General features: G+C 47.1%; 1 protein-coding gene and 1 long non-coding RNA gene across 5 annotated transcripts; one reads left to right on the forward strand and one right to left on the reverse strand.

Moving 5' to 3' along the window:
• Positions 1 to 554: 554 nt before the first annotated feature.
• Positions 555 to 17,611, reverse strand: DNAJA4 (DnaJ heat shock protein family (Hsp40) member A4). 4 transcript variants are annotated; one of them, XM_081549607.1, is made up of 8 exons: positions 17,341 to 17,611; positions 16,844 to 16,982; positions 10,247 to 10,427; positions 8,201 to 8,305; positions 7,065 to 7,292; positions 5,909 to 6,139; positions 2,648 to 2,748; positions 555 to 2,545 (listed from the first exon to the last, which is right to left on the reverse strand). In XM_081549607.1, exons 1-8 carry the CDS (start codon positions 17,418 to 17,420, stop codon positions 2,330 to 2,332), a joined length of 1,281 nt encoding a protein of 426 aa, XP_081405733.1. In that variant the 5' UTR covers positions 17,421 to 17,611; the 3' UTR covers positions 555 to 2,329. The 4 variants fall into 4 exon arrangements, with proteins under 4 accessions (XP_081405733.1, XP_081405735.1, XP_081405734.1 ...); XM_081549609.1 differs by having other exon boundaries at positions 17,123 to 17,611; XM_081549608.1 differs by lacking the exon at positions 5,909 to 6,139.
• LOC145529370 (uncharacterized) lies at positions 16,999 to 26,613 on the forward strand. The gene is made up of 2 exons (XR_014071143.1): positions 16,999 to 17,978; positions 26,486 to 26,613. It is a non-coding gene; the product is annotated as an uncharacterized LOC145529370 (long non-coding RNA).
• The last annotated feature ends 1,051 nt before the right edge of the window (positions 26,614 to 27,664 follow it).

Here is a 27,664-nt window from a genome sequence, read left to right on the forward strand (position 1 = left end):
GGGACTCTTCTCTGAGTCTGCCTATGTATCTATCTACACGTACTGGACTATTTTTTTCTTCCCCTTTTTTACTTGCTTTACTGCTTTTTGTCTTTGTGGAAATTCTTTTCTGCAAAGCCAAAGGGCCAGGGCCCCTTTCACTGACCTCTGGTCCAGCGGTTTGGATTTGGTGCTCTCCCTGCCATGACCTGACCTCAATCTCTCGGAACCCAAGCCTCAAGATGCTGCAGCCTGAGGCCACCCGAGATCATATCTACATAGCCCTGGCCATTTCCTCTGCCTTCCTCAGATGTTCCTTCCTCAGACTTTCATAGATCTCACTGCTTTCAGGTTGTTCTCAGGTGTCTGCTCCCAATAAGAGGCCTTCCCCCGGTCCCTTTCCCATTATTCTCGTTCGTCACTGCAGTCATCATTGCCTGATGTATTTATCCCCACCCCAAATACAAGCTCCATGAGAACAGAAACTTCATTCCATTTTATCAACCAATATGAGGCAAACTGGCACCTTAGCACTGGTCATTGGAAATAAATGTAAATAAAAACAAAACCATCTGTCTCATACCAGCTCAATTTTAATTTTAAAGTGACAAATGTACAGGTGGAATAAATTTTAAGCAACACCCTCCAGATCCCATTTACATGACAAGGAGCTGAATGCAATTTTGCCTTATCATCAACTACAGTAGTTTTCTGGCAATAATTCTTTAGGAACTCACAGCACAGAAACAGAACACCCTGGAGTTGTGGTCCATTTGTAAACTGATTTTCATACAGGCTTAGCTGGAAGAATAGATTTTCTTTCTTTACTGACTAATGGTCAAAGTGGAACAGGCAGGCTCCTTCTGTACCTATCTTGAGTAAATTATGCCCACCCACCAGCCAGCAGTGTTATGCTAGAGTCTGGTCCATCCGCTGAACCTACCTGCTGTGGGTCTGATCTGCTCTTTGGCCCTCCTGGGGAGGTCCCTGGTCTGAGTCAGACTTGCAGGTACTGTATGACCAAGTAAGGGTGGATCTGAAAAGTGGCCTCTGCTTTAACCCAGCAGCTGAGAAGGCAGCAGTTTTTCTTTGTGACTGTTATGTAAAGGAAAGGAGGAGTAATGGCTGAAGGCTGAGGAATCTAAATTTATATTGTAGTCTACCTGCCAGGAGTAAACAAATAACTAATATCTTTCCAAACAAGTTATCATTTACAGTGGTAGTCCATAGAGACTGCGGTCCAGAGTAGAACTTTTAAGTTCTAAAACTTTATCCCTTGAGCAGGAAGCCCTTTGTGATATGGCTGTGCAAGGAGATGAACCATCCATCCTTTGGAAGGGAGCTGAATCTGGGAGAATGAGGTGGAAAACACTGAGATGCCCCTGCCTTCCCAGAGCCTCAAGTCATCCAGGATCACTGGTCAGGCAGGGAAACTGGCTGTGCCACGGGGCTGAGTCACCAGCATCTCCCATGGCTTCTGTCGCTGCACTAAGGCTGCTAGGGATGTGGATGGTTTCATTTTCTTTACAAGTAAGCACTTTGGTGGGACAGCACTGCAAACGCTGTCAACAGAAAACAACAAAAGGCAAGGTGCAGGGGTCGCAGGCAAATAGTTTTATCAGTGTTTCATTTAAAACACTGGTTTGTCCTCACCACAAGGCTTGGAAGGCTCAGGAAGCTTCCAAGAGAGATGATCAGACCCACCCCACTCCAAACACTCAAGGGCATAAGACAGTAGGAACCAAGTCAGCCCTGCAGCCCCACTCAGTGTGAGCCAGGCACTGCAGCCAAATACAGCCCACAGGTGTGCTTTTATTCTTGAGGAGAACCATCTAGAGTCTAGATTCAGAAATGTCACAGTAGCAGCCCTGAGATCATGCCCTCCGTAACTTTGCCTTGGGAGGCAGGCGTGGAGGGGAAGAAACTGGCAGAGCTGGGCGTGGGCCGGGTCACCCACTTCACGCCTGGAGGTTTGCCTGGGGGCTGAATGCTACTGTCCCGGCTGTGCTTTATTGGTGGAGCTGAATTATGGCAAAGCCACTAGAAGCACAAAATGTCAGTGCGATCACTGGCATCTCAAAAATATCCTGAAGATGTAAATAAACAGATTCCATATGCAGACTAGAGGTGATTTACACTTAAAACATTTAAATATAAATTAAGCTGTAACTCAAGTTACAACCAAAAGAAAAACAAAAGAAAAACCAAAAGACACTCAGCAGTTGAGAATGCTGAACACATACACAGGACACCCCAAACACGAGGCCATTAAAGCGATGCCATTTTTCATTGTGCCAACTTTACATTCATGATGTGCTAGTCCTGCCAGGCCACGCTGCACAGGGCCGCGTCACGCCGTCTGGCACTGCACTCCGGCCCGCGGCCCGTCATCGTCCTCTTCATAGGCCTCCCTGTGCTGGCGCCAGTTCTGCTCGTTGGGATTAAACTCCTTCAGCTCCACCTGATCCATGTCCTCTGTAATCCTGACTTTCTGTCGAGGTGGGAGCAGAGCTTCCAGCTGGGAAAGCTTATCTTGGGGAAGCCAGTGTTTTTCAGGAAAAATAACCTGTAACGGGTGAGGTGGGAAAGAGTAGTTGTTTCTTCCCTTCCCAATTAAGGCATTTAATTTTATGTCCCATGACAGAAACACACATACACAGGCACTTACTAAAAACTGTATGATCAGAATCCCTTTCTCCAGAGGTGATTTGTAGATCGGCATTCCTTCATTACGCACACATTTCAGGTCCCCGTGCTTTATCACCTCACCTGTCACACACACACACAAAGAAGGTTTACTTATGAAATAGGAAGATGGACAACGGCCTGGAGCCTGGGGCAGGCCCGAGCACCCTCACAGCAGCAGGAAAGGCAGGGGTCATGGAGCATCTGACTAGAAAGCTGGTCCCAGCCAGAATGGTCCCTGTCAGAGGAACCGGCTGGGCGAAGGCAATGAGAGGGGGGTGGGAGTGGAACCCTCTTTGATCCATGAGCTGGGCTCCTGCAGTGTATCCAAGGAGAAGGGGCTGGAGCCTCCATCATAAAGCAGGTTTAAAAACATGAACTAGGAATCAACACTCAGTTTGGGAAAACAGAGCTATTATATTAGCCTGCCTCTTCAGATATTACAAACAACTTTCCCATGAGTGCGAGGAGATTCTCCTCACAGACTCGAGCAGAGCTTGGAGCAGGAATGGGCCTCGAAGGAGCCTGGCAGGAGAGCCAGCCTCCTGGGCAGGGAGCTCAAAAGGCACAGGGGTCTCCTCACACACCCGTGGGCTAGAGCTGGCCCAGCTTGCACTCGCTGGGTCTTCTACACTTTTTCAGAAGGTATCATGGGAGTTCAGCACCCCCAGAGCACTTGGTTCACCCTCAAATCTAAAAATAGTTTTTCCTTCCAGATATGAAGAGGGATAAAAGGGTTTGTTTTTTTTTTAAAGTATGCTTTTCAGCTCAGTAATGAAAATGGGTAAAGAAATAAATAGTCAGAAAACTATGAACGGGGCGGGGAGGGGCAAACATTTATTCAGCGCCCCACCCCCCTGGATGAATGCTCTCCAGAGGAAATCTTAAAGTATCTCATGGGAATTTCAAAATAAAGCATGTGGAGGACTCTCTCCTTAGGGGTCATTCAGCGCAGGGCTGTGGCTCACACGGGGCCCTTAGAGCTGCTGACGGCAACCTTAGCCAAATAGCCCCATGCTACGGGGCTTGTTATGGTTTTCATTTTGTTTTTAAATAGCTTTCTGTCTCTCTGTTCCTATCAGGTGTCACTTCTTATCGCCCTCAGCACAGCTCCTCAGGCTTCCGCTTTAACTCACTGGGGGCAAGGGAACACTGGGACCTAGTGTGGACACCACAAGTAAGAGAGGGAAGAGAGGGCGGCTTGGCTCTTCCATGAGGCACAGACCCTCCTTCAGTCAGGGGGATCACAGCCTGCTGAGGCTCTTAGGGCACTTTCTTCTCTGATCTCCTGATTCTCAGCCATTTTCAAGACAGCCTAAGGGGCTCTAGCAGGGAAAGCACTATAATAGTGAAAGAAGGAAAAGGAAATGAAAGAGAAATCAGCCAAAACAACAGAAGAAGAGCTGAAAAGAAGAGAAGACTCAAAAAAAAAAAAAAATTAATGGGCAAAAAGAAAAAACACAAGCGCAATCTCCAGCAGGAGGTTTTCCAGACACCCTGCCCTTGTTACTAATTAAAGAAATGGGTTTCTCAGGGTTCACCACTTCTCTCCCTCTGGGGCTCACCTCCTCTCTCCTGTCCTGTGGCTGGGATTAGTTGGGAGTCAGCAAGGAGCCCTGGGCTCCCATCCCATGGCACGGGCCGCAGCTCCAGGGAGCTCGGCCAAGGATGAGCTTTCCCAAAGAAGTCACACAGCATCCCAAAGATGCCACCCAGCTCCTATTCCCAGAAGGGCTGGAATCAGGATTGAGGTAATGTTAGGGGACACTGGACATGATACCAGGGGTCTTGGGCACACACCCACTCACAACCTAGGGCTTTGTGCAAACTACAATCCTCAAACTTTCCTACACAAGTGAGGGGAGGAATTGGGTACCTTGGGAGGCTTACAAAATGGAATGTAAAGGAAGATGCTGTATTTAAGTTTTTCATCATATTTGTATTATAGTGCAGTGCTTTTCCTCAATCTTTAAGTATATCTATATGCAAACACAGAACAAAAAAATCAAATGGTAAAATTTTAACAATAGGCAAATCATATGTCGGTGGTCCTCGTGCTACTTTTATTTTCACAACTTTTTGTTAAGTTTGAAATTGTTTCCAAATAAAATGTAAAAGACAAAAGAAAACCTCTGATCAAGACTGGGGTGTCTAATTCCACTTCGTTTATACCCAGAAAGGGAAGAAACAGAAAGAGCCAAAGAGGAAAGTGGCAGAGAAAGAGAACAGGCCAGAAAGGGGAAGAGACAAACAGATACAGAGGAAGGAAAGGCCCGGAAGGTGGCTGGGGAGACCAGGTGGCTCCCTCACTGGACTGCAGGGTCTTGATTATTTCCACTGCTGTTGGACAGGCTCATTGGCTGGTTACCTCCAAACCCAGCCCTGAACCCATCCCATCCAGCTTTAAATCTCAGATGCCCACATGAAAAGCTAGACTCCCCAATAACCCTGTGCCCAGCGAGGGGACCAGAACAGCACTGCTCGTGACCAGTGACGGGGTCAAGAATATCTGGGTGGCTCAGCCACCACCGTGCCCATCTGGACATTCTTTGACATGGACAGCTGACCTGAAGTGCTGTTCACAGGCAGCTTCAAGTCAAGGGTCCCAGCCTGGTCTCTCTCCCTTCTCCTCACAGCCCCTTCCAGGCAGGTGCTCTGAGGCCCTAACTGCAGTGAGCACTAGCCCTCCTGGGAGCTGGGAGCCTGGTATCTAGACACAGGCTGGCAGGCTGAGCTCTCAGACCCATGAGAATCCTTCTGGTTCAGAGGCAGCTCCCTCCGGCTCCTGTGCACGTGTGCAGATAAGCAGTTCTCTAGATGCCACCAAGGGTAAGCTGGCAGGTGATGCTTTTTTCAGGAGAATTCTATTTTAAAATGTCTCATATGTAATAGACAACAGAGAGGCTAGAGGAATGTGGATGAATCAGCACAGATCACCACGTGATATGGAAAAAACCACCTATTATCAGCTGTGTTTTATTATACAAAAGTTAACTTTTTAAAAATTTAAGTCAGATTGGCAGGTTCCAGGTAGAATTTTAGATCCCCACAGATTCCAACTCTGAATTTTTTTTCAAGCAGACTATTAAAGAAATTCACAAAATTCTCGAGTCTCTACTGATGACTTTAAATTTACAGAAAATCAAGTCACACTAACTTGAATGTGAAACCAAGGCTAAGTTGCCAGGATCATCGGGCCAAACCCACAGAAGACCTACAACGAAACACACATTTGAAATATTACCTGATTTGGATGTAATAACAAGGACTCGATCATCCAGTGTTTTTATCGTCTTCTTGAAGCCACAAAGGGCTTCAGAAAGCTGAATTTTCATTTTCATGATCAAGTCATGGCCTCGTCTCTGAAAGACACTATGATCCTTCTGATCAAGCACAATTATGACATCACCAGGCTCCAGCTCGGGCTCCTGATCTCCTTCTCCATGAAACAGTATCTTTTGCCCATCTTTCATACCTATGAAACATCATCCCTTTCTGATTAGCCATTTCTCTTAAAAACCATACTTTCAACAAAGTTTTTGAAGAAGTCTCACAGAGCCCTTTGGGGGGTTATTTACTCATTAAACCTCCCAACTTTGTGCAGGCCTGGGGCTGGGAGTGGTGGCTAGGAATACCACTGACAAAGAGGCCTCACTCCCCTCCACATATCCCGGGTCCTCAGGCAAACGTACAGCAGGGAGAATGGGAAACGAGGCTGCCACCTCGTGCACAGTGCAACCGTGCACTGTCTGCCCAGGCCCCCTGACACCACACGTGAATAAACGTCCTCTTCTTAATGCACAAGCAGTGCTCTAACAAGTCTCTGTGTGCGCCCAGGCACAGGGCGAAGTCCTTCAACCTGTGTGTGGGTTTGGGTACTGAATTGTGTACTTTGGTCTCATCTCTCACCTAAAATATATTCTCTTGATTAGAAAGACCCAAAATAATCAGGGGAATAGCTAAGAGGGGAAAAGCCCTTAAAATGATGCCCCCAGGCAAAATGAACAGCAAGGGGAAGGTGCTGGATTTGGGAGAATCTGCTGCAACAGAGGGGAAATGTGTGGAGAACAGGGACGCACAGCTGTGAAGACGCACGTGAGCTCTCATCGCCAATGCACGACATGGGCCATTAGCAAGAGCACTCCAAACGACTCTAAAGGATGGCTGGAGAATTGCAAGGGAGGGCAATTAACCAAAATCAAGGTCAAGTGACTTCCGGAGCATTGGAAAACCTTAAAAAGAAATTGCTTTGGATTGGAAGAATTGATGGCACACACTAAGGGTATCTAAACACCAGCTGTGCTGTGGCTCCTTTCCCTGATACCTAACCTGCATGCTCCATAATCAGCACCCGAGATGCACTTCTTCTAGCCTGGGGTGCTAGTGCTGCGCTGCCTCACCTTTCTCCACGTGCACCTCGATAATCTTCTTCTCTCGGATGACCTTGGCACCGTTGCAGCTTTCGCAGCGGTCCTTGGGGTTGATGCGCTCGCCCTGGCCCTTGCACTCGATGCACACAGTCTGGATCTGCTGCACCATGCCCGGCCCAATCTGCTGGATGTGAATCTGCATCCCTCGCCCCTTGCACACCGGGCACTTCTCCACAGACCCCTTCTTCCCACCAACGCCTGTAGGGAGACAGGAACGAGGCTGTACTCTTCCCTTAAAAGAGGCTCTGCTGGACGCCACCACAGAAGGGTGATGAGCCATGAAACTGGACACTGGGGTTTGAATCCTATTCACAATCATAAAAAGTCATGTGGGAGAGTCTGGATGATTCTAGCCAAGCAGACAATATCCAGGTATTAATGTGTGATCACAAATATTTGTGGTTTTGGCTGTGCAAGGCAAATTCATCACTTTAACGTCACCAACTATTTTCTTCCATCCCAGGGTGGAAAAACACCCATGCCTACACGTGACCGTGGCGGCTGGAGAACACATCCCTGCCCACAGGAGTGGCTACCCGGCCCAGCCACTTCTTTGTGGGATAGCGTGTGACCAAGTCACCGGATCAGACTTTTCTTGAAAAATTAAGATTTTAAAAACCCACGCTAATTACATTTTCATTTAATTCAAGGACAGTAAACTCTGGCCAGCTACCTGGTTTTGTAAATAAATCTTTATTAGAAGACAGGTGCATCATCTGTTTATTTGTTTATCTGCTTATTTCCTGTCTATGGCTGCTTCTGCACTAAGAGTTCAATAGTTATGACAGAGACTGTATGGCTCACAGAGCCCAAAATATCTACCATCTGGCCCTTTACAGCAAAAGCGTGCAGACCCCTAGGGTTGGGTGAACTGTCTTCATTTTTATATTTTTAAAATAATTGACAACATATTAAATAAACGTGCAATCCAAATAAAAGATGTACAGGGCCAAATAAAATGGGTTTGGCCCTCAGGCCACCTGTTTGTAATTTCTGACCTTCATATTTGAAAAGATCAATTGTTTTTCTCTGAATTATAAAACAATAAGAATTTTCCAGATCTGAGGAACCAGAGCTATGAGACTCATTCAGAAATGAATCCTTACCTTCACATTTCTCACAAATTACATTTTTTTGGAGAGCCAATTTCTTTGTGACTCCATTATATAAATCTTCAAGAGTTACAGACAACTGATGTACCACATTCTTGCCTTATGGAGGAGAAGAAAAAACAATTAGTAATACTATATCAAATATACCACCTTATTAAATACCACCTATATGACCTTTAGTTGTGTGACGTCTCCAGAGACTCAAACTGTGTCTGTTGTCATTCATTCCCTTCCCTGGGGGAGGCAAAGCTTTTGTTACACCTGGCCCTCTGCCAGTATGAGAACTAATACCTTTTCCAGCTATGAGCTAAATATTCAATCATTTATAGATGTCAACAAAGACTTTCCATCTTTATTTTCTAAGAACAAATCTGAGAATGCGAGATCAATGAGGAAACCCAAGGCAATGTTAACCAGTGAGACTGGTGAAGTAGGTTCCCCATGAAAAGAGACCTTTCCTTACAGATGACATACGAAGTCAGTCTCTGGACCTTCAACTGAAACTCTTTCTTGAATATAATGCCCTTTACTTTTTGAGGCCTTCTGTGACTGAGTGCAAACTCCTTCATCTATGGAATCTTGTCTGTTCACCCAGGGCAGTGGGCCTTTCATCTTCAGGGAGGGCGTCTGTCTGCTCTGGTGCCATCCCAGCCTCTCAGGACCCACAGCAGCAGGTCCCCCTCTGCTGCCCATAGGGCTCTTGGGGTCTGAGAGATGGACTGAGATGAGTCCTCATATCAAGGACTGAGATGCTGTCCTTGGTTATTGGCTGTCAACCTTGAGAGATGACTTAATTAAGGGTGTGAAGTTGTTCATCTCAAGACAGTGAGAGAGCTGGGCAAGAGGATACCCAAAGCTTTTAATCACATCCACACTGTCAATTTTATGAGCAGGCAATGCACCCAGACAACAGGGTAAGGATTTTTGCCTAATAAACACTTTGTGATTTTTAGCACACTATATTCACAGAACTGACAGCCAAGGTTTTCAAAGCCCAAAGTCAATTATAATGTGAGAATCGGTATAGCCTTATTCATCCAGGGGCCTCTTGTTGACACCAAACCACCCTTCTTAAACCTCAATGCAGAGCTTGTTTATTTCGATTTCATTCAGGATTGTAATAAGCTTCGCTATCTATCTGGTTTTGAGGTCTAAAGCAGAGTACCAACTGTAAGCTGGACAGGGGAAGGGGGCTAATAAAAGACCACTGGTAATAGTCAGAGGTAACAGCCTAGAGCCTGTCAGGAGGTAAGAGATAAAAAAATTAGGAAGAACAAACCCCAGAATTGAAAAATGGAGCCCTGGGGCCATTCCACCAAGAGCTAAGTTCCTCATTCACCACTGGGGATGAAGCTGCTAGTCCTAATGCATTCTGAAGAGATGGGCAAGGTAGTTTCTTTTACAAAGATGTTCAAACATCAAGGGGTGAATTTTGTTACCTAGAGAATCTCCTGAGGAGGCTGAGGAAATGAGGCTGCACTCCACATGGCAGAACACCAGCCAGAAATAGAGCCCGCCGGCCCTACCCGGGTCAGGAGACTCAGGCAGGAGACGAGCACTCTCGGCAGTTATCAGTAATAACCACAGGAGGTGTCATTCACGGCTCTTAGGACACTAGGAGTCTGACCCCAACAGAAGAGAAAAGGAGGGCAAGGTAATCTTGACCTTCCTCCTTTCTCATCACCACCATTTGCTCCTTTGTGGGGGCGGGGGGCAGGGAGCACACCACTTGGGGGATCTTAGTTCCCCGACTAGGAATTGAACCCAGGCCCCGAAAGTAAAAGGGCAGAATCCTAAGCACTGGACCACCAGGGAATTCACCGTTTGCTCCTTTATATGTGGGGTTTGGAGAACATTGGGCAATTAACTACTAACTGTACTAAGAGACTCTGGGTAGCCTGGATACTAGGCAAATGATGAACTACTTAAAGTTAATGATTTCCCAAACATCGTAACTACACTCTTTTAAGGCAAGATCGCTCCTGATTCCAGTAACACATACAATTTGGAAACTAAAACTTGCTTAACATCTATATTTACCTCTTCTCTCTCGAGCCATCCGTCCTCCACCACCAAAGAACATGTCAAAGATGTCCATGGGGGAAGAGAAGCTGGGGCTGCCTGAGCCTCCTTCCTTAATGGCCTGTTCGCCACCTTGGTCATAAATGTCCCTTTTCTTTGGATCTGAAAGCACTTCATATGCCTGGGATATGAGCTTAAACTTTAAAAGAAAAAAAAAAGATTAAAAAGACAGAGAGAAGGTTTGAGTTGTTTATGAAGCAAACTCACCAAATGAATGAAGTAACAAAGGGATTCTGCACCCAACCCCCCAAACTAGTGGGTCTATACATTATGTGGAACCTGACTTTTCCATTCAATCCCCTTGTAGCGTGGGGTACATAGGGCAAGCATTACTACAGGATGAGAGGCAGGACCACTGCCTCTCTGCATAGGGTAAGGATACAGAGCAGTAGGAAGGACTTTCTGCCTCCTCAGGCTGCACCAGACAGGAAGAAGTGGAGCAGAATTAAGATGCCATGAGACCAGTTCAGTTCAGTCGCTCAGTCGTGTCCGACTCTTTGCGACCCCATGAACTGCAGCATGCCAGGCCTCTCTGTCCATCACCAATTCCCGGAGTTTACCCAAACCCATGTCCATCGAGTCGGTTATGCCATCCAACCATCTCATCCTCTGTTGTCCCCTTCTCCTTCCGCCCCCAATCCTACCCAGCATTAGGGTCTTTTCCAATGAATCAACCCTTCGCATGAGGTGGCCAAAGTATTGGAGTTTCAGCTTCAACATCAGACCTTCCAATGAACACCCAGGATTGATCTCTTTTAGGATGGATTGATTGGATCTCCTTGCAGTCCAAACTCTCAAGAATCTTCTCCAACACCACAGTTCAAAAGCAACAATTCTGCGGTGCTCAGCTTTCTTCACCGTCCAACTCTCACATCCATACATGACCACTGGAAAAACCATAGCCTTGACTAGACGGACTTTTGTTGGCAAAGTAATGTCTCTGCTTTTAAATATGCTATCTAGGTTGGCCATAACCTTCCTTCCAAGGAGTAAGCGTCTTTTAATTTCATGGCTGCAATCACCATCAGCAGTGATTTTGGAGCCCCAAAAAATAAAGTCTGACACTGTTTCCACTGTTTCCCCATCTATTTCCCATGAAGTGATGGGACCAGATGCCATGATCTTAGTTTTCTGAAAGTTGAGCTTTAAGCCAACATGAGACCAGGCCAGGGCTTAATCTTCAACCAGAAAAAGCCGAGCGCTCCCAGCGTACTGCTGGCTTTCCAACTCAGGAGGGCTGCTTTCCTAGTTTACTAGCATGAAATTCAACTACGAACATCTTGTGAGCAACAATCCGCATTCGGGCTGCAGACAGTGTGCATAAAACTGTCCTGGTCTCCCCCCAGAGTCCCTCCCCTCTTGCAGTCTCCCCCATATCTCATTTATTGGCAATGCCAAAACCTCATTTCCTCTCCGTCACATCTCATCTGTCAACAAATCTGTCTGATGCTACCTTCAAAAGTCTATTTGTAGTGCCCTAAGACAGACAAAAAACCCCAAGTGTCACACGTCTGCCAAAAATGTATCTTGTACTCCAATTGTAAGAAAAGAATCAGAGAACCCAAATTGAAGTAGCAAAACTCCAGGTGGCACTAGTGGTAAAGAACTTGCCTACTAATGCAGGAGACATAGGAGACCCGGTTTCAATCCCTGGGTTGGGAAGATACCCTGGAGGAGGGCATGGCAACCCACTCCAGTATTCTTGCCTGGAGAATCCCATGGACAGATGAGCCTGGCGGGCTACAATCCATGGGGTCGCTAAGAGTCAGACACGACTGAAGTGACTTAGCATGCACGCACACACACACTGCAAAACTAAAAGACAGAAAAACTAAATGTAACGTGTGACCCTGAATTGGATCCTGTTTTAAATTTTACACTGGAGAAAAAAATGGCTACAAAGGACATTGGAACAACTGGAAAAACAGGATTTTTTCTCAATGTTAAGTTGATAACTGTACTATGGTTATGTGGGGCTTCTCAAGTGGTGCTAGTAGTAAAGAATCCACCTGCCAATGCAGGAGACGCCGGTTCAATCCCTGGGTTGGGAAGATCCCCTGGAGGAGGAAATGGCAACCCACTCCAGTATTCTTGCCTGGAAAATCCCACAGATAGAGGAGTCTGGCTATGGTTTACATAACTATGGTTATGTAAAAGATATTGTTTTCCCCAGGAGAAACATTTAGGGCTGACAGGTTATGATGTATGCAACTTACTTTCAAAAGCTTCAGCAGATAATAGTAATAGAGATGGGGAAAGCAAATGTGGTGACATATTTATAATCAGTGAAAGTGGGTGACAGAAACACACGTTTGTTGTACCATTCTTGTCTTTTCTGTAGATAGAGAGGTTTTTAACATAAATCACTATAAAATATCCAAAATCCATCCCTTCTCACCACCACTATGCCTGCCCAGGCGCAGGCCACCCTCTTTGGCCTGGATAATTGCAATAGCTTCCTAATGGATTCCCATCTTTCCTCACCCCAGCTTTCAGTCTTCTGCACATAGCAGCCAGGACTTGGCAGCTAATCGTATCAACCCTCTGCCTCGAGCCTTTCAAGGGGCCCATTTCACTTGGAGTAAAACCTAATTCTTATTCTCATCTACAAGCTTAACTTGACACCACTGCCTCCAGCTCCCCAAAATTCTGTTTGGGCTTTACCGGCCTCCTCGCGGTTCCCCAACAGCTGAGCACTTACTGCTGGGGTTGTGTCCCCCACTGCAATGTCAGTTCCCTGAGGACAGGAAATTAGGTCAGCTGTGTCCACTAGCATATCCCCAAGCCTAAAATGCTGCTGAGCATGTAGAAGACACTTGGGAAATACTTGTTACATGAATGGCTCGATTCTTAGAATTGAGAAATGAATAAATGAGATAGAGTTGGTTCTTCAGAGGTATGGTTTAGTCTGCAAGACGGATGTCTATATAAACATCCTATAATGCAGCTGGCTCCACAAAACATACAGGAAAAAAAAGTGCTCTGAATATACAAATATGGAAATGATAAAGACACTAGGTTTTCTCCTGTACTGCAGATCACGGATGGAGATCTACTAAGTAATAATAAATAATAGATGATAGCTAAAAAGTAATAGCTAACAACTGGGTAATTTAAAAAACTGTCTCAGAGACATCAGAGTCATACTCAAGGTAGTTAGGTCTTTTGATATATTGATTCTCGCTCACCATTTCTGTAAAGAAAGAGGTAGTACTCACTACTACTCCTTTCCACAGCAGAAAAAGAAGGTTTAGGGATGAGGTGCATAGCACAGAAGATCAGAAAGCAATCAGGCCAGGCTGCCCCAAGAGAGTCCCTGGGGTCTGCACTAGGTAAATATACTTCATGAGACTGTCTGCTAGAAACACTCACCAAATATTATGGATACTTGAAAAGACACTTGGACTTAACAGAACAGATGATTAATCTACGAAGGAAAAGGAATACCCTTTTCCTTGCGGCATTCAACCAGAAGACAGATCTCACATGGGCATGGGGCTCCCATGACCCTGGGGGTCTCAACACTCCAGAGTCTAATTCAGCTCCGTGCCTGACCCCGTTCTCACAGCAGGAGATTAGTACTCTGTCCAGTTCACCTTTCAGACAGTAGTAATTTGCCATAGGACTGTTTTGTTTTTTTCCTTTGGTCTCTGTTGCGGCGTGTGGGCTTAACAGCCTTGTGGCATGTGTGATCTTAGACCCCGACCAAGGATCCAACAACCTGCATGCCCTGCATTGGAAGGCAGATTCTTAACTACTGGGCCACCAGGAAGTCCCTGCCACAGGACTTTTAATAAGATTATTATGCAGCTGGAAAAATGGCTTTGGAGACTATGCAGCAACTTGGGAAAGCACTGATGGTAAAATATTAACTGGTGAGGGAAAAAGACCTATGTGCCCGGATGCCCATATACAATCACCCTGGAAAAAGGCTGGAAGGAAGCACAGCGACAGCAGTTAGGGTCATGTGTACTTGGTGGGTTTTCCTCAATATCCTGACATTTTCTGTACAGTACTGCCCTCTTAATATTTTTGAAGTTGCACATCTGTCATTCAAACTAAAAGTTACAGTGAAATTGGCCAAAAGAGCAAACTCATCTCCAAAGCTGGCTGGGGTTAACAGCTACAGCTCTACCCCCAGTCACGGCCCCCAAAAGGGACTCGCTTACCAACACACTGCCTGTGTATCTTTCAGAAAACCAGCTGCAGAAAAGTAGAGACTCCACACAGAGCACCTGACAACAAACACAGGCCCCCAGTGCTTAGCAACACAGGACAACAGGGCACAAAACAAAGACCAACTCACTAGCAGCCTTCTCAGTTGCCCCGGAGCAAGGGGGAATGGACTGGCTTAGTCTATTTTTGAAGAGATGTTAATACAGTGACTAACTTAGCAGAAAAAAATAAAAAAAAAAGGTACCGCTTATGGCAGATAAAGTAGACAAGGACTAAATGGACTTGCACAAAAAAGCAAAGGCCTACACGTTGTGCCCAGTACATAGAAGGACCAGAAAGGAGGTATCTGGTGAATGAACGCATGAGTCCTCTCTAGGCAACGTATAGTCGAGTTTCTATAAACTGTGTCCCCAGTCTCCTCAGCCCCTTTCACTGCTGGGGAATATGGGCAGCAGACAGGAACCATAATTAAAGAAGGTTGAGGACAAGTGGTTCACGCTATGGTCAGAGGCAGTCTCCTAGAAGAAGTTTTAGCTGAGAACTAAATTGAAGGACTTTATCCCCTTCATGGAAGGTGGGGAGGGAGAAGTATTGTATTCCTGAAACAGCACAGAGCCCCTCCCCACCCCCTCCCCACCCCCTCCTAAGCTGCACGGGACCTGCCAGACACTTCAGGAGCCTCATTTACATGACACTAATTCAATACCTGGTTATAAGTATTAGTTTAAAACAAATCAACCACCTCTGCTCAGATAGGTATACATATATGCAAGGCAACACCTACAGAAATGTATTACCGGTCAAGTCTAATTTAAAAAAAAGCTTCAGAACACCAACAGCCGACTCACTGCAACTGCAGGCACACAGCCATGACTTACGCTTGGACAGCGCTCTGAGATCTGACCTGAACCGGGGTCAGAAGGCTTTCCCACACGCTGCTCCTGAAACGTGCAATTAGAAGCCTGGCTGTGCTCTCCTTAAAGGATGTTCTCAGAAACAGCCTACAATGAATATAGGGAACAAATCTATGAATCACCAACACTACATAAAAAGCCGGTGACTTTCAAAGCTACAGTAAGCCACCTAAATATAGATGAGAAAGAACACAAGTAACAGACATAACGGTCTTACAGGAAAGCATTTTAAACTTGTGACAGCCACACTCGGCACATGTGGCTAAATATAAACATTCTATCACTGTTGCCACCCAGCCAACCTTCTTAGGCAGCTTTCTCCAGCTTGCAAACGCTCCCACAGACAGGTATTTCGATACTAGCGCTGTTTCAGGAAAGTCTAAGTGCTAGAAGAGTGATCTACCAGTGATCTTCAAAAGTGGTCCAAGTGTCCTTGCTATCACCTACTACAAAACCCCACCTCCCAACAACCATCCAGGACATCCCAAGTTTTATAAGACAACAGCAAGAAGTCAGAGGAGGAGTGAGAAGGCCAATAAGCTTTTCTAAGGATAAATGCCTGATCTTTCTAATCACCTACTCTGGTGGGTAAGAAGCCTCCTTGGGCATAAAAAGCAGGTTGATTCTTCTATGAACAGGATGAAAAAGTTTCATTTAGGCCTTTCATTTATGTATGCAGAGCATTTTTCAGCCTATTATTGGTCCTTATGGTCAACTGCGGGTCATCGGTCACAGAAAACCTGGAACGTTCATATAAAATGATGTGTCAGGTTAAAGATCTCCGTGTCCCTCTTTAATAAAGAAAAGGTGATTATTCAGTGTCTGACAACCTTTATCAGGCAGGAGACAGGCACACAGGACAAACTCAGTCAGCCACTATCCAGAGGGGCACCGGGGTGTCCAAGGTACTAGTTCAGATTAAAGAAATTCATCTCCAGGGACTGTGCATCAACAGGGAAAACGAGAACAAGAATAATTCAAATCCAGTCGTTTCCAGCAAGTACCCAACTTCTGATCGCGTGTGCCTCAGTTTCCCTGCGTGCTGGCAGCCTTTCCAAGAGGGATGTCCGCAAACCCTAGGAGAACGGGGCCCCCACGTTTCCGTCCCGGCCCTCCCCGGCATTCGGAGGCGCCCCCTAAACACTTGTGGAGCGAACAGAGGAATGAATGGGCCGAACGGGGGGTCGCCAGGGGTCACCAGTCCCGGTACTCCGCCAGGCGAGCCTGGGGCTCGGCGAAGTGCCCTCCATCTGACCGCGCCGCGCCCCCTCGGCCTCGGGCCACCCCAGGCCCCGGCCCGGCCCCGCGGCGGGGTGCGCGCGGCACCTGGCGACCGCCTCATCAACAAGCGTGGCTCGGGTTCCCCGCCGCCTTCAATAATTCACAGCCCCCGAGCTGCGGGCTGAATAATTGACGGCGGGCCCCGCGCGAGCCCGGCCCGCGCCGCCCCGAGCCCGGCCAGCACCTTCTCGCCCTCATCCGGGTTCTTGTCTGGGTGGTATTTGAGCGCCAGCTTCCGATAGGCCTTCTTGATCTCCTCCGGGGAGGCGCTGGGCTTCACCCCCAGGATGTCATAGTACTGGGTCTCCTTCACCATCTTGTCTCTGCGGGGTGGGGCGGGCAGGACGGTCAGAGCGCCCCGGACGCCCCCGCCGCCCGCCCGCGCGTCACGGTCACGGCCGCCGCCGCCGCCGCCGCCGCCGCCGCCCGGGGCTCCCGCCCTCCCACCCGCCCGCGGGCCGACCTCCGCGCCCGGTACCGCCGCACTCGAGCCGCCGGCTCCTCCGCGGCGGGTTTTATTCGGCGCCGGCGGAAGGTTCCGCAAGGAGACAGTGACGCCACAAAGGCCCAGAACCTTCGCGGAGGTTCCGGCGGCGCCTGGACCTGGTGGGCTGGGACTCGGCGGCAGGTTCTCGGCCGGGACTCCCGACGCCCCGGCCGGGCGCGACACCCCCGGCTCACCCGGTGCCCTCGGTCGTCTGCTCCTCCGGCCGCCCGTCTGACTCCCCGGAGCTCCAGTTCTGACTGCCCCCCCGGGCCATGTTGGGGTGTTTGGAAGACGGCTTCGGCGTGGAGGGCGCCTTCCGACGGTCGTCCCGCCGCCGCGAGGCCGTTCCCTTTCCCTTACGCGGGTCCTTGGGTCCGTTTGGCTGGAGGATCGGGTGGCCTGAAGGGCAGCGTCGGCGGGAACCCTGCCCCAAGGGGTTGGACTGGGAGGGCTGCGCCCCGCGTCGCCCACCCGGCCTCTCCCTGGGGGTGTGGCCGTCCTCTGTTTGGTCACGGCTGGGATGCGCCCTGAGGCCTGCCTCGTATTGGTGCATTTTTGAGGCGTTTGGAGTGGGTAGGGGCCCTCTACGGTGCTGGGGCCACATTTCCAGAGGCCCTGCAGCTGCTGGCACCCCCTGGGGCATCTTCAAGGCTGAGGTGAGCCCAAGCCCTTCCAGATGCGTACAGTGTTGCTTTGCTGGCCCCAGCTGTGGATGGTGGTCTCTCAACTATCCCCAACTGGGAACCCCTGAAGTCTCCCAAGAGTAAGCAGTGACGCCCTCCAGATGACGCCCGTTAGATAGGAGCAGTGACGTCCCCCATGTCTCCCAAAGGTGGGCAGAGACCCCTCCCCTCCGAACCACCGAGGTTGGTCCATGCTGGTGGGTGCAATGGTCGTGGGGAGTCGGGTAGGAGAATGGTTTTGGAGACTGCAGCAGGACCCTCCCTGCCTGGTGCGGTAGCAACAAGACCCTGACTTCCTTATGCTGTGCCTAGCTCCCAGTGGGTGTCTGGGAGCCAGGATCGCTACTCACTGCAGTGACGTGGGCGTGGCAGGCAGCACTATCAGAGAATTGCAGGCCTTCTGCTCCAGCCCAGCCTTGGCTTCTGCCGGTAGAACGCTGTCAGGGAGGGGAGGTCACTGCTCACCTGCCTGGGATCCCTTGGTCTCGTTTTGGGCCCTGTGGCTGAGGCGAGCGCCATCCCCTCCTCCACGTAGTCAGTGGGGGTGAAAAACGACTTTTAACTTGCAAGAGAAATTAAGCTGCTCATTTCTGTTCTTGGAAACATTGCTTTTCCCCTCTCAATTAGACCACTGGAGAGCCGAGAACTCAGAGCTGGAAGTCAACAAGCTTGATTCCATACCCAGATGTTATTAACTAGATGAGCCTTAGCCTCTCTGAACTTGTTTCTTCATCAGCAGGACATGGTCATTGCCACTTGCCTGCCACCCCCACGGGACTCTTGCAGGGATCAAATGGGATGATGACTGTAAAGACTTTTAAGACAGTGGATCGCAAACCTCGCTTGGGAGCGTCTAAAAATCCCTGTGCCCAGGCTGCACCCCAGACTAATCGCATCTGAACTTCTCTGGGTGGAACTCAAGTGTCAGTCCTTTTCATGTTCCCCAGGTGATTCCAGTGTGCAGCCAGAGCTGAGAACCACTGCCCTGCACCACACATTTACCCAGATTCAATAGTCTGAACCAGTGGCAGTGGCAGGAAGGGCCTATGTGAATGGTCAGAGCCAAGATGCATAGAATGGGACTGTGAACTCTGGAACCAGTGAGATCTAGGTTCCAGTTGCTACATCGGGCTGCCTGACCTTGGGCAGCTGATTTAACTGAGCCTTGGATTCCTCAGCCTTTTAATAGGGATAATATTAACAGTATCTGCCTCACGACCTCCTGAAGCACCTGGCACATAGTCTCATCACACCATGATGCGTTTTGTTCTTTTTGCTTTTATCTAAGCGGAAAAGTGTTAGTCACTCAGTTGTGTCAGACTCTTTGTGACCCCATGGACTGTAGCCCACCAGGCTTCTCTGTGGAATTCTCCAAGCAAGAATACTGGAGTGGGTTGCCATTTCCTTCTCCAGGGGATCTTCCTGATCCAGGGGTTGAACCTGAATTTCTCACATTGCAGGCAGACTCTTTACTGACTGAATCACCAGGGAAGACCTATCTAAGCTGAAGAAGCTGACAAAGATTCTTTCCTTTATGAAACTCTAGCCAGGCTCCTCAGAGCCCTTTTCTTAACTTGGCCTCAATCTTGACCTGTAAAGACTTGAACAAGTACTAACATAGTTTCTAACTACTCAAGACTGCCTCCCTAAGATGACACCAACACTGCCCCAGACTGCTTGCCTGAGAAAACTCAAGGCTGCCAAAGATTTTTATTGTCTGTTCCAGCCAGTCCCTGAGGACGGGGCCTCTGTCTTCCAACCTCCGTGGGACAATTGAATTCTAACTTCAGTAATATCAGCTAGCAGACACTATTGGCCTAGTTGAATTTACACTTGACCTTTGGTAATTTTTCACTTCTCTGACTCTCCTGAGCCCCCACTTGCCTCTTTCCCTTCTTCATTTTCAGTTTAAAAACCCCGCTATTTCTGTGCAGATTAAAGCAGAGTTCAGTTCATGCTGATCTCTCTTCCTTGTTGCAATAGTTACTACTGATTAAAATCTCTCTTTATCACTCCAGGTTTGTTTACCTTTGACAAAGCCTTTGAAGTTCTAGGACATTTGTTTCCTCGAATCATGCATGGGAGGATTTGAGGCTGTGCATAGACATTTCTTACTCTATCAGTTCTGTTTGTTTTCAGGGTTCACTTTTTCTTCATTGCAACCTTTATTGAAAATGACATTGGTTTTTGAGTCACAGAAAGCAATGTAAAGCTTCCTTTTTATTTTTTGACTTAGGTTAAAAATGTAGATGAATGTATAAGGTAAGTAATACTTATAAGTAAGTATATGATAGTACAGGTGGCACAAGGCGAAAGCAAGACTTGTGGTACTTGGAAACTAGGGAAATGCCAATCCAATTCCACCCCCGTCACTTTGCAGCTGAGGAGACTTCTAGATGAAGAGGCAAAACTAAAAAGCATAGATTGGGCATTTTCCCTGACTTCCAGTATCAGAGTCTCCTTGTGACCCAGGGTGGAAGGAGAGTCAAAGCAGGCACAGAAGTAGCTCTCGCCAAGGCTGCCTGGAACAGGTTCTCCATGGAGTCAGCTGAAGCTGGAGAGCCACCCATGAATGGGGAAGGGGTCTGGAAGGACTTCTGGGGCAGGGTCTGAGCCTTAGACCAGGGAGTGAGAGCTGCCTGGCACACAGGTGGGAGGGAGGGGTTCCTGCTGAAGGGACAGCAGAATAAAGGCAGCACAGTGCTGGCCTGGACGAAGGCCTCTGATTTGGGAGAGAAGTGGAGACAGGTGCCATCGAGCCCTGAGTGCCTCAGGGAGCAGTTTGTGAGTTTGTTCCTCTTCTGATGGCTCCTGGGAGCCACTGAAGGTTTCAGAGCAGGAGCAGCCTTGTGGGAGGAATAAGCAGTAGCTGTCACCAGGGGCTGGGAGAGGTCTGAGCTGGACGTGCAGATTCGAGAGCCCCCTCCACGGGGTTGACAAAGGCTGGACTAGAGAGAGAATGTGTAGAGGGAGGAAGATAGTGTCAAGGATTAGCCAGGAGGAACACCTGCCTTTAGGAGGAGGAAGAACAGCCATCAGAGAGCAAAAGGAGAAACCTGAGTGTGGAACGGAGCAGAAGGCATGAGAGCCAGAGTGATGAAAGGAGCAGAGGGCCAGTGCCCAGGTGGCACCCAGGCCAGGAACTGTGAAGCTGGTGCTTGGCGTCGGGGGAGGGGGGGAGGCCAGGGGGTCACAGGGTTTCTCCAATGGGAGGATGTTAATTTGTTGGCCCCTAAACTAGCACTTGTCACTCCAGGCCATTGTTTGACTATCCCTAGTGACTTCTGCTCGGAGAGTCCCTGCCTTTCACTGAGTGTGTGCCTTTGGGCAAATTACCTCTCTCTGAACCTCAATTCCCACCTCTGTAAAATGAGGGTAAGAACACTGACTTCATGGGTTTATTGTAAAGAGTCAAAGGGACAAGTATGTATAAAGTACTTTGTGTGTTCCTGGCAGAGAGCCAGTGCTCTCAAGATGGAATTCCGTGGTTGCACCAAAACAAATGGTTGATGTGCACGTGCTGTGTGCCTGGCTCTGTGCTGGGCACCAGTAGGACAGCACTGGACGCAGGCCGGGTCTGCCCTGGAGGAGCTCACAGATTGGCCAGGCCTGAGCACCTGAACCTAAGCTCTCTGGGTAACCCCCAGCACGGGCCCGTCTTGCCAGCACTCCTAGAGTTTTTCCTAGAACTCCTATTGAGATAGGTATCCGCTGCCATCATGCTTTAACAAACAAAACCCAAGCTCCTGTGATGTTTGTGTTGTTTGAGGGCATGGTCTCCAAGAGCCCACTTCCTCCTGGAACTCAGCCTGCACACAGAGTGACTGCCCTCAGAGGTCAGGGGTGCCTCCCATCGTGGGGGAGAAAGAGCTAAGAAAGTGAGGGAGTGGTCAGCCTGCTCAGTGTTTATACTTTACAGTGTTCCCACCAGGGCATCCCCCTTCGTGTGCTCACAGAGCCCAGAGAGGACATGCATCCATGCTTTCAGGTGTCAGGACAGTACATTCTGCCTCCCAGTACTGGGGGAGGAGTGCAAGAAAATCCAAGAAGAGACTCAGAGCCCACACGGGCCAGTGGGGAGGTAAACCTGTATGTCCGAGTTGTGATGAGAGCCACAAAGGAGGAGTATTCTCTTGAGATCTGAGTGATCATGGAGGTCGTGTGTGTGTGTGTGTGTGTGGTGTGATGTTCATGTTGAGACCTAGAGGTTGAGAAGGAGACTGCCCTGCGGCGCCAGTGGTAAAGAGTTCCAGGCATAGACAACGGCACAGGTGAAGGCTTCAAGGTGTGGAAGAATTTGACCTTTTCAAATAATCAGTGTTTCTGGAACAGAGATGGAGTGGGTGTGGACCAGTGGGCAGAGTTGGATTTTCAGAGTTAAAGCCCCCAAAGGGCTTTAAGTGGTGCACTTTAAGAAACTGTTTGTTTATTCCATCATATGTATTGTTTTCCTTTACTTCAACAAAATTGCTATATTGTTATAAACAGCCTCACTGCATACTTTGTGTTCTATTTTCAGTAATGCCAGATGACAAAACATTTCTTGAGTCATTGAGGCTCCAAGTTTTAATTTGGAGACACTTTGCTCTTCTGAGCAAAATAGCACTTTCATTCAGAAGGGAATCACAAATTTTATGCATCATACTCAAACATTACAGTGGGGTCACATAAGAGTTCCTGTAGAAATTACAAATGTTTTAATTTCATCATACAGTTGTTATCAGTTTTTTAAAACAGCTTTATTGAGGTGTAATTGACATACAATGACTGGCACGTAGTAAAGTGTACCATTTATAAGGTTTGATATATGTATATATCTATGAAACTATCACCTTAAGGTCTTGAACATTCATTACTGTCTACCATCATGAGAGCATACACTTAAGAGATGACCTGCCCCACCTTGCACTAGTCAGCTGCTGAGCTGGGCCCAGAAGCCTATTCTGCTGTGTCCTAATTTTGTTCTTTTCAGGAAATAAACCCATCAGCACCCTTGGGTGTGATGCTCGCTCTGCCATTCTCTAGCTGTGTGACCTTGGGCAAGTTACTTAACTTGGCTGCCTCAGTTTCTCATCTGTGAAAGATGGTCTATGAGGCATATATAAGATTATATATATGATGGTACATGCACATATATAAATTATCCAAATGAAAAGCCCTTAAGACAGTACTTGGCACAGAATGCAATAAATATTGGCCCTTGCTATTTGATGCAAAGAGCTGTGTAAATGCATTTGCCTAGAAGTATCATATTGGGGAATACAAAAAGCCTAGTAGGATAGAAAGTTGAAATCTCTCTCCCTTCTCCAAGGGAATTGAACTGAGACACTCACCAAATGATGATGCTGTTGTCGAATGCCCTGTGTGTCTAGTTAATGCCACTCTTAATAGTTTCTTCAGATCTGTGCATGTCCTGGCTAGTCCAATCTCATGTTAAGTATGGTTCCTAACAAATTACAGACTCTCCCAGACCAGGAGGGAGGAGCTGGCATTTCCCTTAAACACCCAGGCTGTCATCAATTCCTCTCTCTATCTCCTTCCCCATTACCAGAGGCTGTAGCTGCTGCTCAGAAAAGTCTCCCAGGTCTGTCCTCTGCCTTAAGGCAAGCCCTGTGCTCCTTGCCTTGCCCCTTCTAAGCGTTCTCCTTTCTTGCCAGCTACTTATGCAGCACCCAGATGGTGAAATTCCAGAAGCTTAGTTCTGTTCCAGTCACAGCCCAGCTCTGAAGCATCTGATGGATCCCTGAACAGGATAATCAAATCCAAATCCTTTCCCTTGGCATTGAAGTTTCTCCATGGTCTTAACCCGGCTCACCCTTCTTGGCTCCAAGTCCCACTCAGAACCCTTGTTTGTACTGTCAGAATAGCGCAGTGCTGTCCCTCAGCTCAAGACTTGGGAGAACAAGCCTGGAATTTGCTCAGAAGCAGAGAGACACTGCAGTTCTATTATGATGACGGGGACATAACATTTAAAGAAACACGGAACGTCTCAGTACCCGGCTTCAAGCTGTTCTCAGAATGGAAACCATCTTTGAAAAAAATATGTTGGGAAACACATTAGAGAGGAGTTTGAGATTTTCTGGGCAGAGCCTTAAAAGATGATGGCAAATCACCTGGCATGACACACAGGAAGACTTTTACATCCCGAGGAAGGAGTGTGGAGAAGAGAAGAGGGCAGAGAGCTGCTAAGATGAAGAGTGGCTTGAATGATGGGGGCTGTCAGGACTTCTGTCTCCTCACCTCCTCCTCACCCCACCCATCTGTAGTCTGCTAAACTCACATTTTGGTGGGTGTGAGTGCGTATACATGCATGCATGTGTGCAAGGGTATGTGTATGTGTGTATGTGTGTTTGCAGGGTAGATCTGGAAGAAGGGGTTGAGCATATTATACAGGGACCCTTACTTAGCCTCTGGGAAGCTTAAAAATTTTCAGGAGAGCTCTAGAATGCTACAGGCTGTCCAGTTTGGGGGATTTGAGCCTATTTTACCTGCTTTAATGATCATCTAGTTTCATTTATAATTGTTATTTTTGTCATTACCAAAAAAATACCCTCTAAAAACCACCTGGGAGAAACACAGAAGAAAAAACAGAATTTTGCTGCAAAAAGAGATCCTTTAGAAATGCTTGCTTGTCAGAAATATATTTTTCTTTTCTGGTTAGCTGATAAGTGGTTTGTAGAAGAGGGCCCTAGAAAACATCAGGCTCTTAACAAAGAAACAAAAATGGCCAGTAACCTTCCTTCATAAGTTCAGCTTCACCGCTTGTCAAAGAAATGGAAGTTTAAACAGCAGCGAGGCATATTGTGTGCCAGTAAGGGTCAGGAGAGGCTGAATCTCTGCAGAAACCTCTGGTCACTGTGCAGTGGAGAGAGAGAGTGCCATGTCCCAGAGGCCAGGGGACAGGTGTCCCAAACTTGGGTCCACGTCCCCCTCCCAGCATTCACAAGAAGCACATCCCCCTACACACCCAGAGCCAGAGGGCAGAACTCAGAAAATCCTTGTGTTAACCTGAGAGGAACCATTGTAGCCCCCCAAGGCCAAACTTTTATCATATTAGGAGTTTTGTGTACTTTATTAAAATATACATTATACATAGTAAAATTCACAGTCGACTGATCAGTGACTTTACATGTGTATATACCATGTGACCACCACCCAGTTGAAGAGAGAAAATTTTCATCACCCTAGAAGATTTCCTCATTACAGTAGTCATGCCTTACCTATGGTTTCACTTTCCACCATTTGAGTTAACCTATGGTCAATGTTTTAATGTCCAAAAAAATTCCAAAAATAACTCAAATTTTTTTAATTGCATGCCATTTTGAGTAGCATAATTAATTCTCACCCCATCCTGTGTCCCACCTGCTAGTCACTTAGTAACCATGTCTGTTATCAGATCAATTGCCATAGTATCACAGTGCTGTGTACAGGTAACCCCTATTTTACTTAATGGTCCCAAAGCCTAAGAGTAGTGATACTGACAATTGAGATAATGCCAAAGAGAAGCCATAAAGTGCCTCCTGAAAGGGAAAAGGTAAAGGTCTCATTCAGGAAAGAAAAAAATATTGTATGCTGAGGTTGCTAAGATCTAAGGTAAGAATGAATCTTCTATCAGTGAAATTGTGAAGAAGGAAAAAGAAATTTGAGCTAGGTTTGCTGTCACCCCTCAAACTGCAAGAGTTATGGCTGAGATTTCCCTGGTGGTCCAGTGGTTAAGGCTCTGAGCTTCCACTTCCAGGCGCACAGCTTTGATCCCTCATCTGGAAACTTGGGAACTAAGATCCCACATGCATTGCAGCATGGTCAATAAAATAAAATAATAAATGTATATATCCTTTTAAAAGAATTATAAAAAAGGAAAAAAGATTTAATGGCCACAGTACATGACAAGTCTTAGTGCAGGTGGAAAAGGCATAAAATTTGTACAATAAGGAATTTTGAGAGAGAGGACGTTCACAAAAATTTTACTATAGTGTATTGTAGCCATTGTCTTCTCCAGGGGATCTTCCTGACCCAGGGATCAAACCCAGGTCTCCTGCATTGCAGGTGGATTCTTTACCATCTGAACCACCAGGGAAGCCTTAAACATGTTTCCATCCAGTTTCAAACTGGGGACCTTTTGCTTATGAGACAAATGTGATAACCACTACACTATGGAAATGCTCACAGTAATTGTATTTTATTATTATTATTATCAATCTCTTAATGTGCCTAGTTTATAAATTAAACTATCACTGTTATATATGCATGGGAAAAAAACATAGTATATGTATGGCTCAGTATTGTCTGTGGTCTCAGGCATCCACTGGGGATCTTAGAACAAACGTACCTGCAGGTAAGAGAAAACCACAGGATCCTGAGCTGTCACTGCAGATTGAGTCAGCTTACTGTGGAACTCCACATCCATGGGGCCATATAGTAGGTATATTTTTTGGTCTGGTTACTTTTGCTCATAGTATGTATCTTTGAGATTTATCCATGGCTATTATGTATCAGTAGTTCATCTGCACTGATGAGAAGTATTCTATTGTTTGGATAGAACACAATTTGTTTATCCATTATCCTGATGATGGACTTCGGCACTGTTTCCTATTGTAATCTGTCATGAGTAAAGCTGCTGTACAAATCTTTGTTTAAACATATGTCTTCATTTCAGGGCTTCCCAGGTGGCGCTAGTGGTAAAAAACCCGACTGCCAATGCAGAAGACATAGACACAGGTTCAATCCCTGGGTCACGAAGATTCCCTGGAGGAGGGAATGGCTACAATACACTGTCGTAAAATTTATGTGAATGTCATCTCTCTCTCTTAAAATTCCTTATTGTACAAATTTCATGCCTTTTTCACCTTCACTAAGCACTCCAGTATTCTTGCCTGGAGAATCCCCATGGACAGAGGAGCTTGGCAAGCTATGGTCCATAGAGTCACAAAGAGTCAGACATGACTGAAGTGACTTAGCGCACACACACATGTGCACATGGCTTCATTTCTTACCAGTAAATACCCAGGAGTGGGCTTACTCGGTCACAGCATAGGTGTATATTTAATTGCTAAACAGTTTTTCCTAGTTACTCCTTTGTGGGACTTCCCTGTTGGCTCAGCAGTAAAGAATTCTGCCAATGCAGGAGACAAGGGTTCAGTTCCTGGGTTGGGAAGATTCCCTTGGAGAAGGAAATGGCAATCCACTCCAGTATTCTTGCCTGGGAAATCCCATGGACAAAGGAGCCTGGCGGGCTATACAGTCCATGGAGTTGCAAAGAGTCGGACACGACTGAGTGAGTAACAAACAACAACCCCCATTATATATACCCACCAGCAAAATGTGTGAGTTCCAGGTGCCTGTATCTTTGTCGGCACTAGGTTTTGTCAATGTTTTTAACTTTAATCCTTTTTGGTGAATGTGTAGTCATACATCATGGTTTTAATCTTCATTTCCCTGAGAACCAAAAATACTGAGCAAATTTTTAATGTACTTACTGTTTCAAAATTTACTGGGGCAGATCAAGGACCCAGAAAATAATGGAGTGAGATCCCCTGAGGACAAAACACCTCCAAATTGAGGAGTGGATTTTCTTTTCTGTCCCTTTTGCTTCTATGCACTGACCCTAGGAGCCAAGGAAGAATTGGAGGCAATTCTTGGCAGCCGTGGTAGGGGTGACCAGCCTGCCTGGCTATGAAGTAGTCAGCATATTTATTGCTCCCTGCTTCTTTGCTCCCTGGAGCATCTTGAAAAACCTCATTCTCAAGGCTGGGGCCCCCGCATCCTGTCAGTTCTATAAGTCCTTCTATAGCCTTCCTGTTAAGTGGGGCAACATTACTGATTCCTGGCTAATGGA

The sequence above is a fragment of the Giraffa tippelskirchi genome, chromosome 12 (assembly GCF_054371585.1).
Source record: "Giraffa tippelskirchi isolate mGirTip1 chromosome 12, T2T-mGirTip1v1.2.pri, whole genome shotgun sequence".
In the NCBI taxonomy this organism is placed as follows: domain Eukaryota; kingdom Metazoa; phylum Chordata; class Mammalia; order Artiodactyla; family Giraffidae; genus Giraffa; species Giraffa tippelskirchi.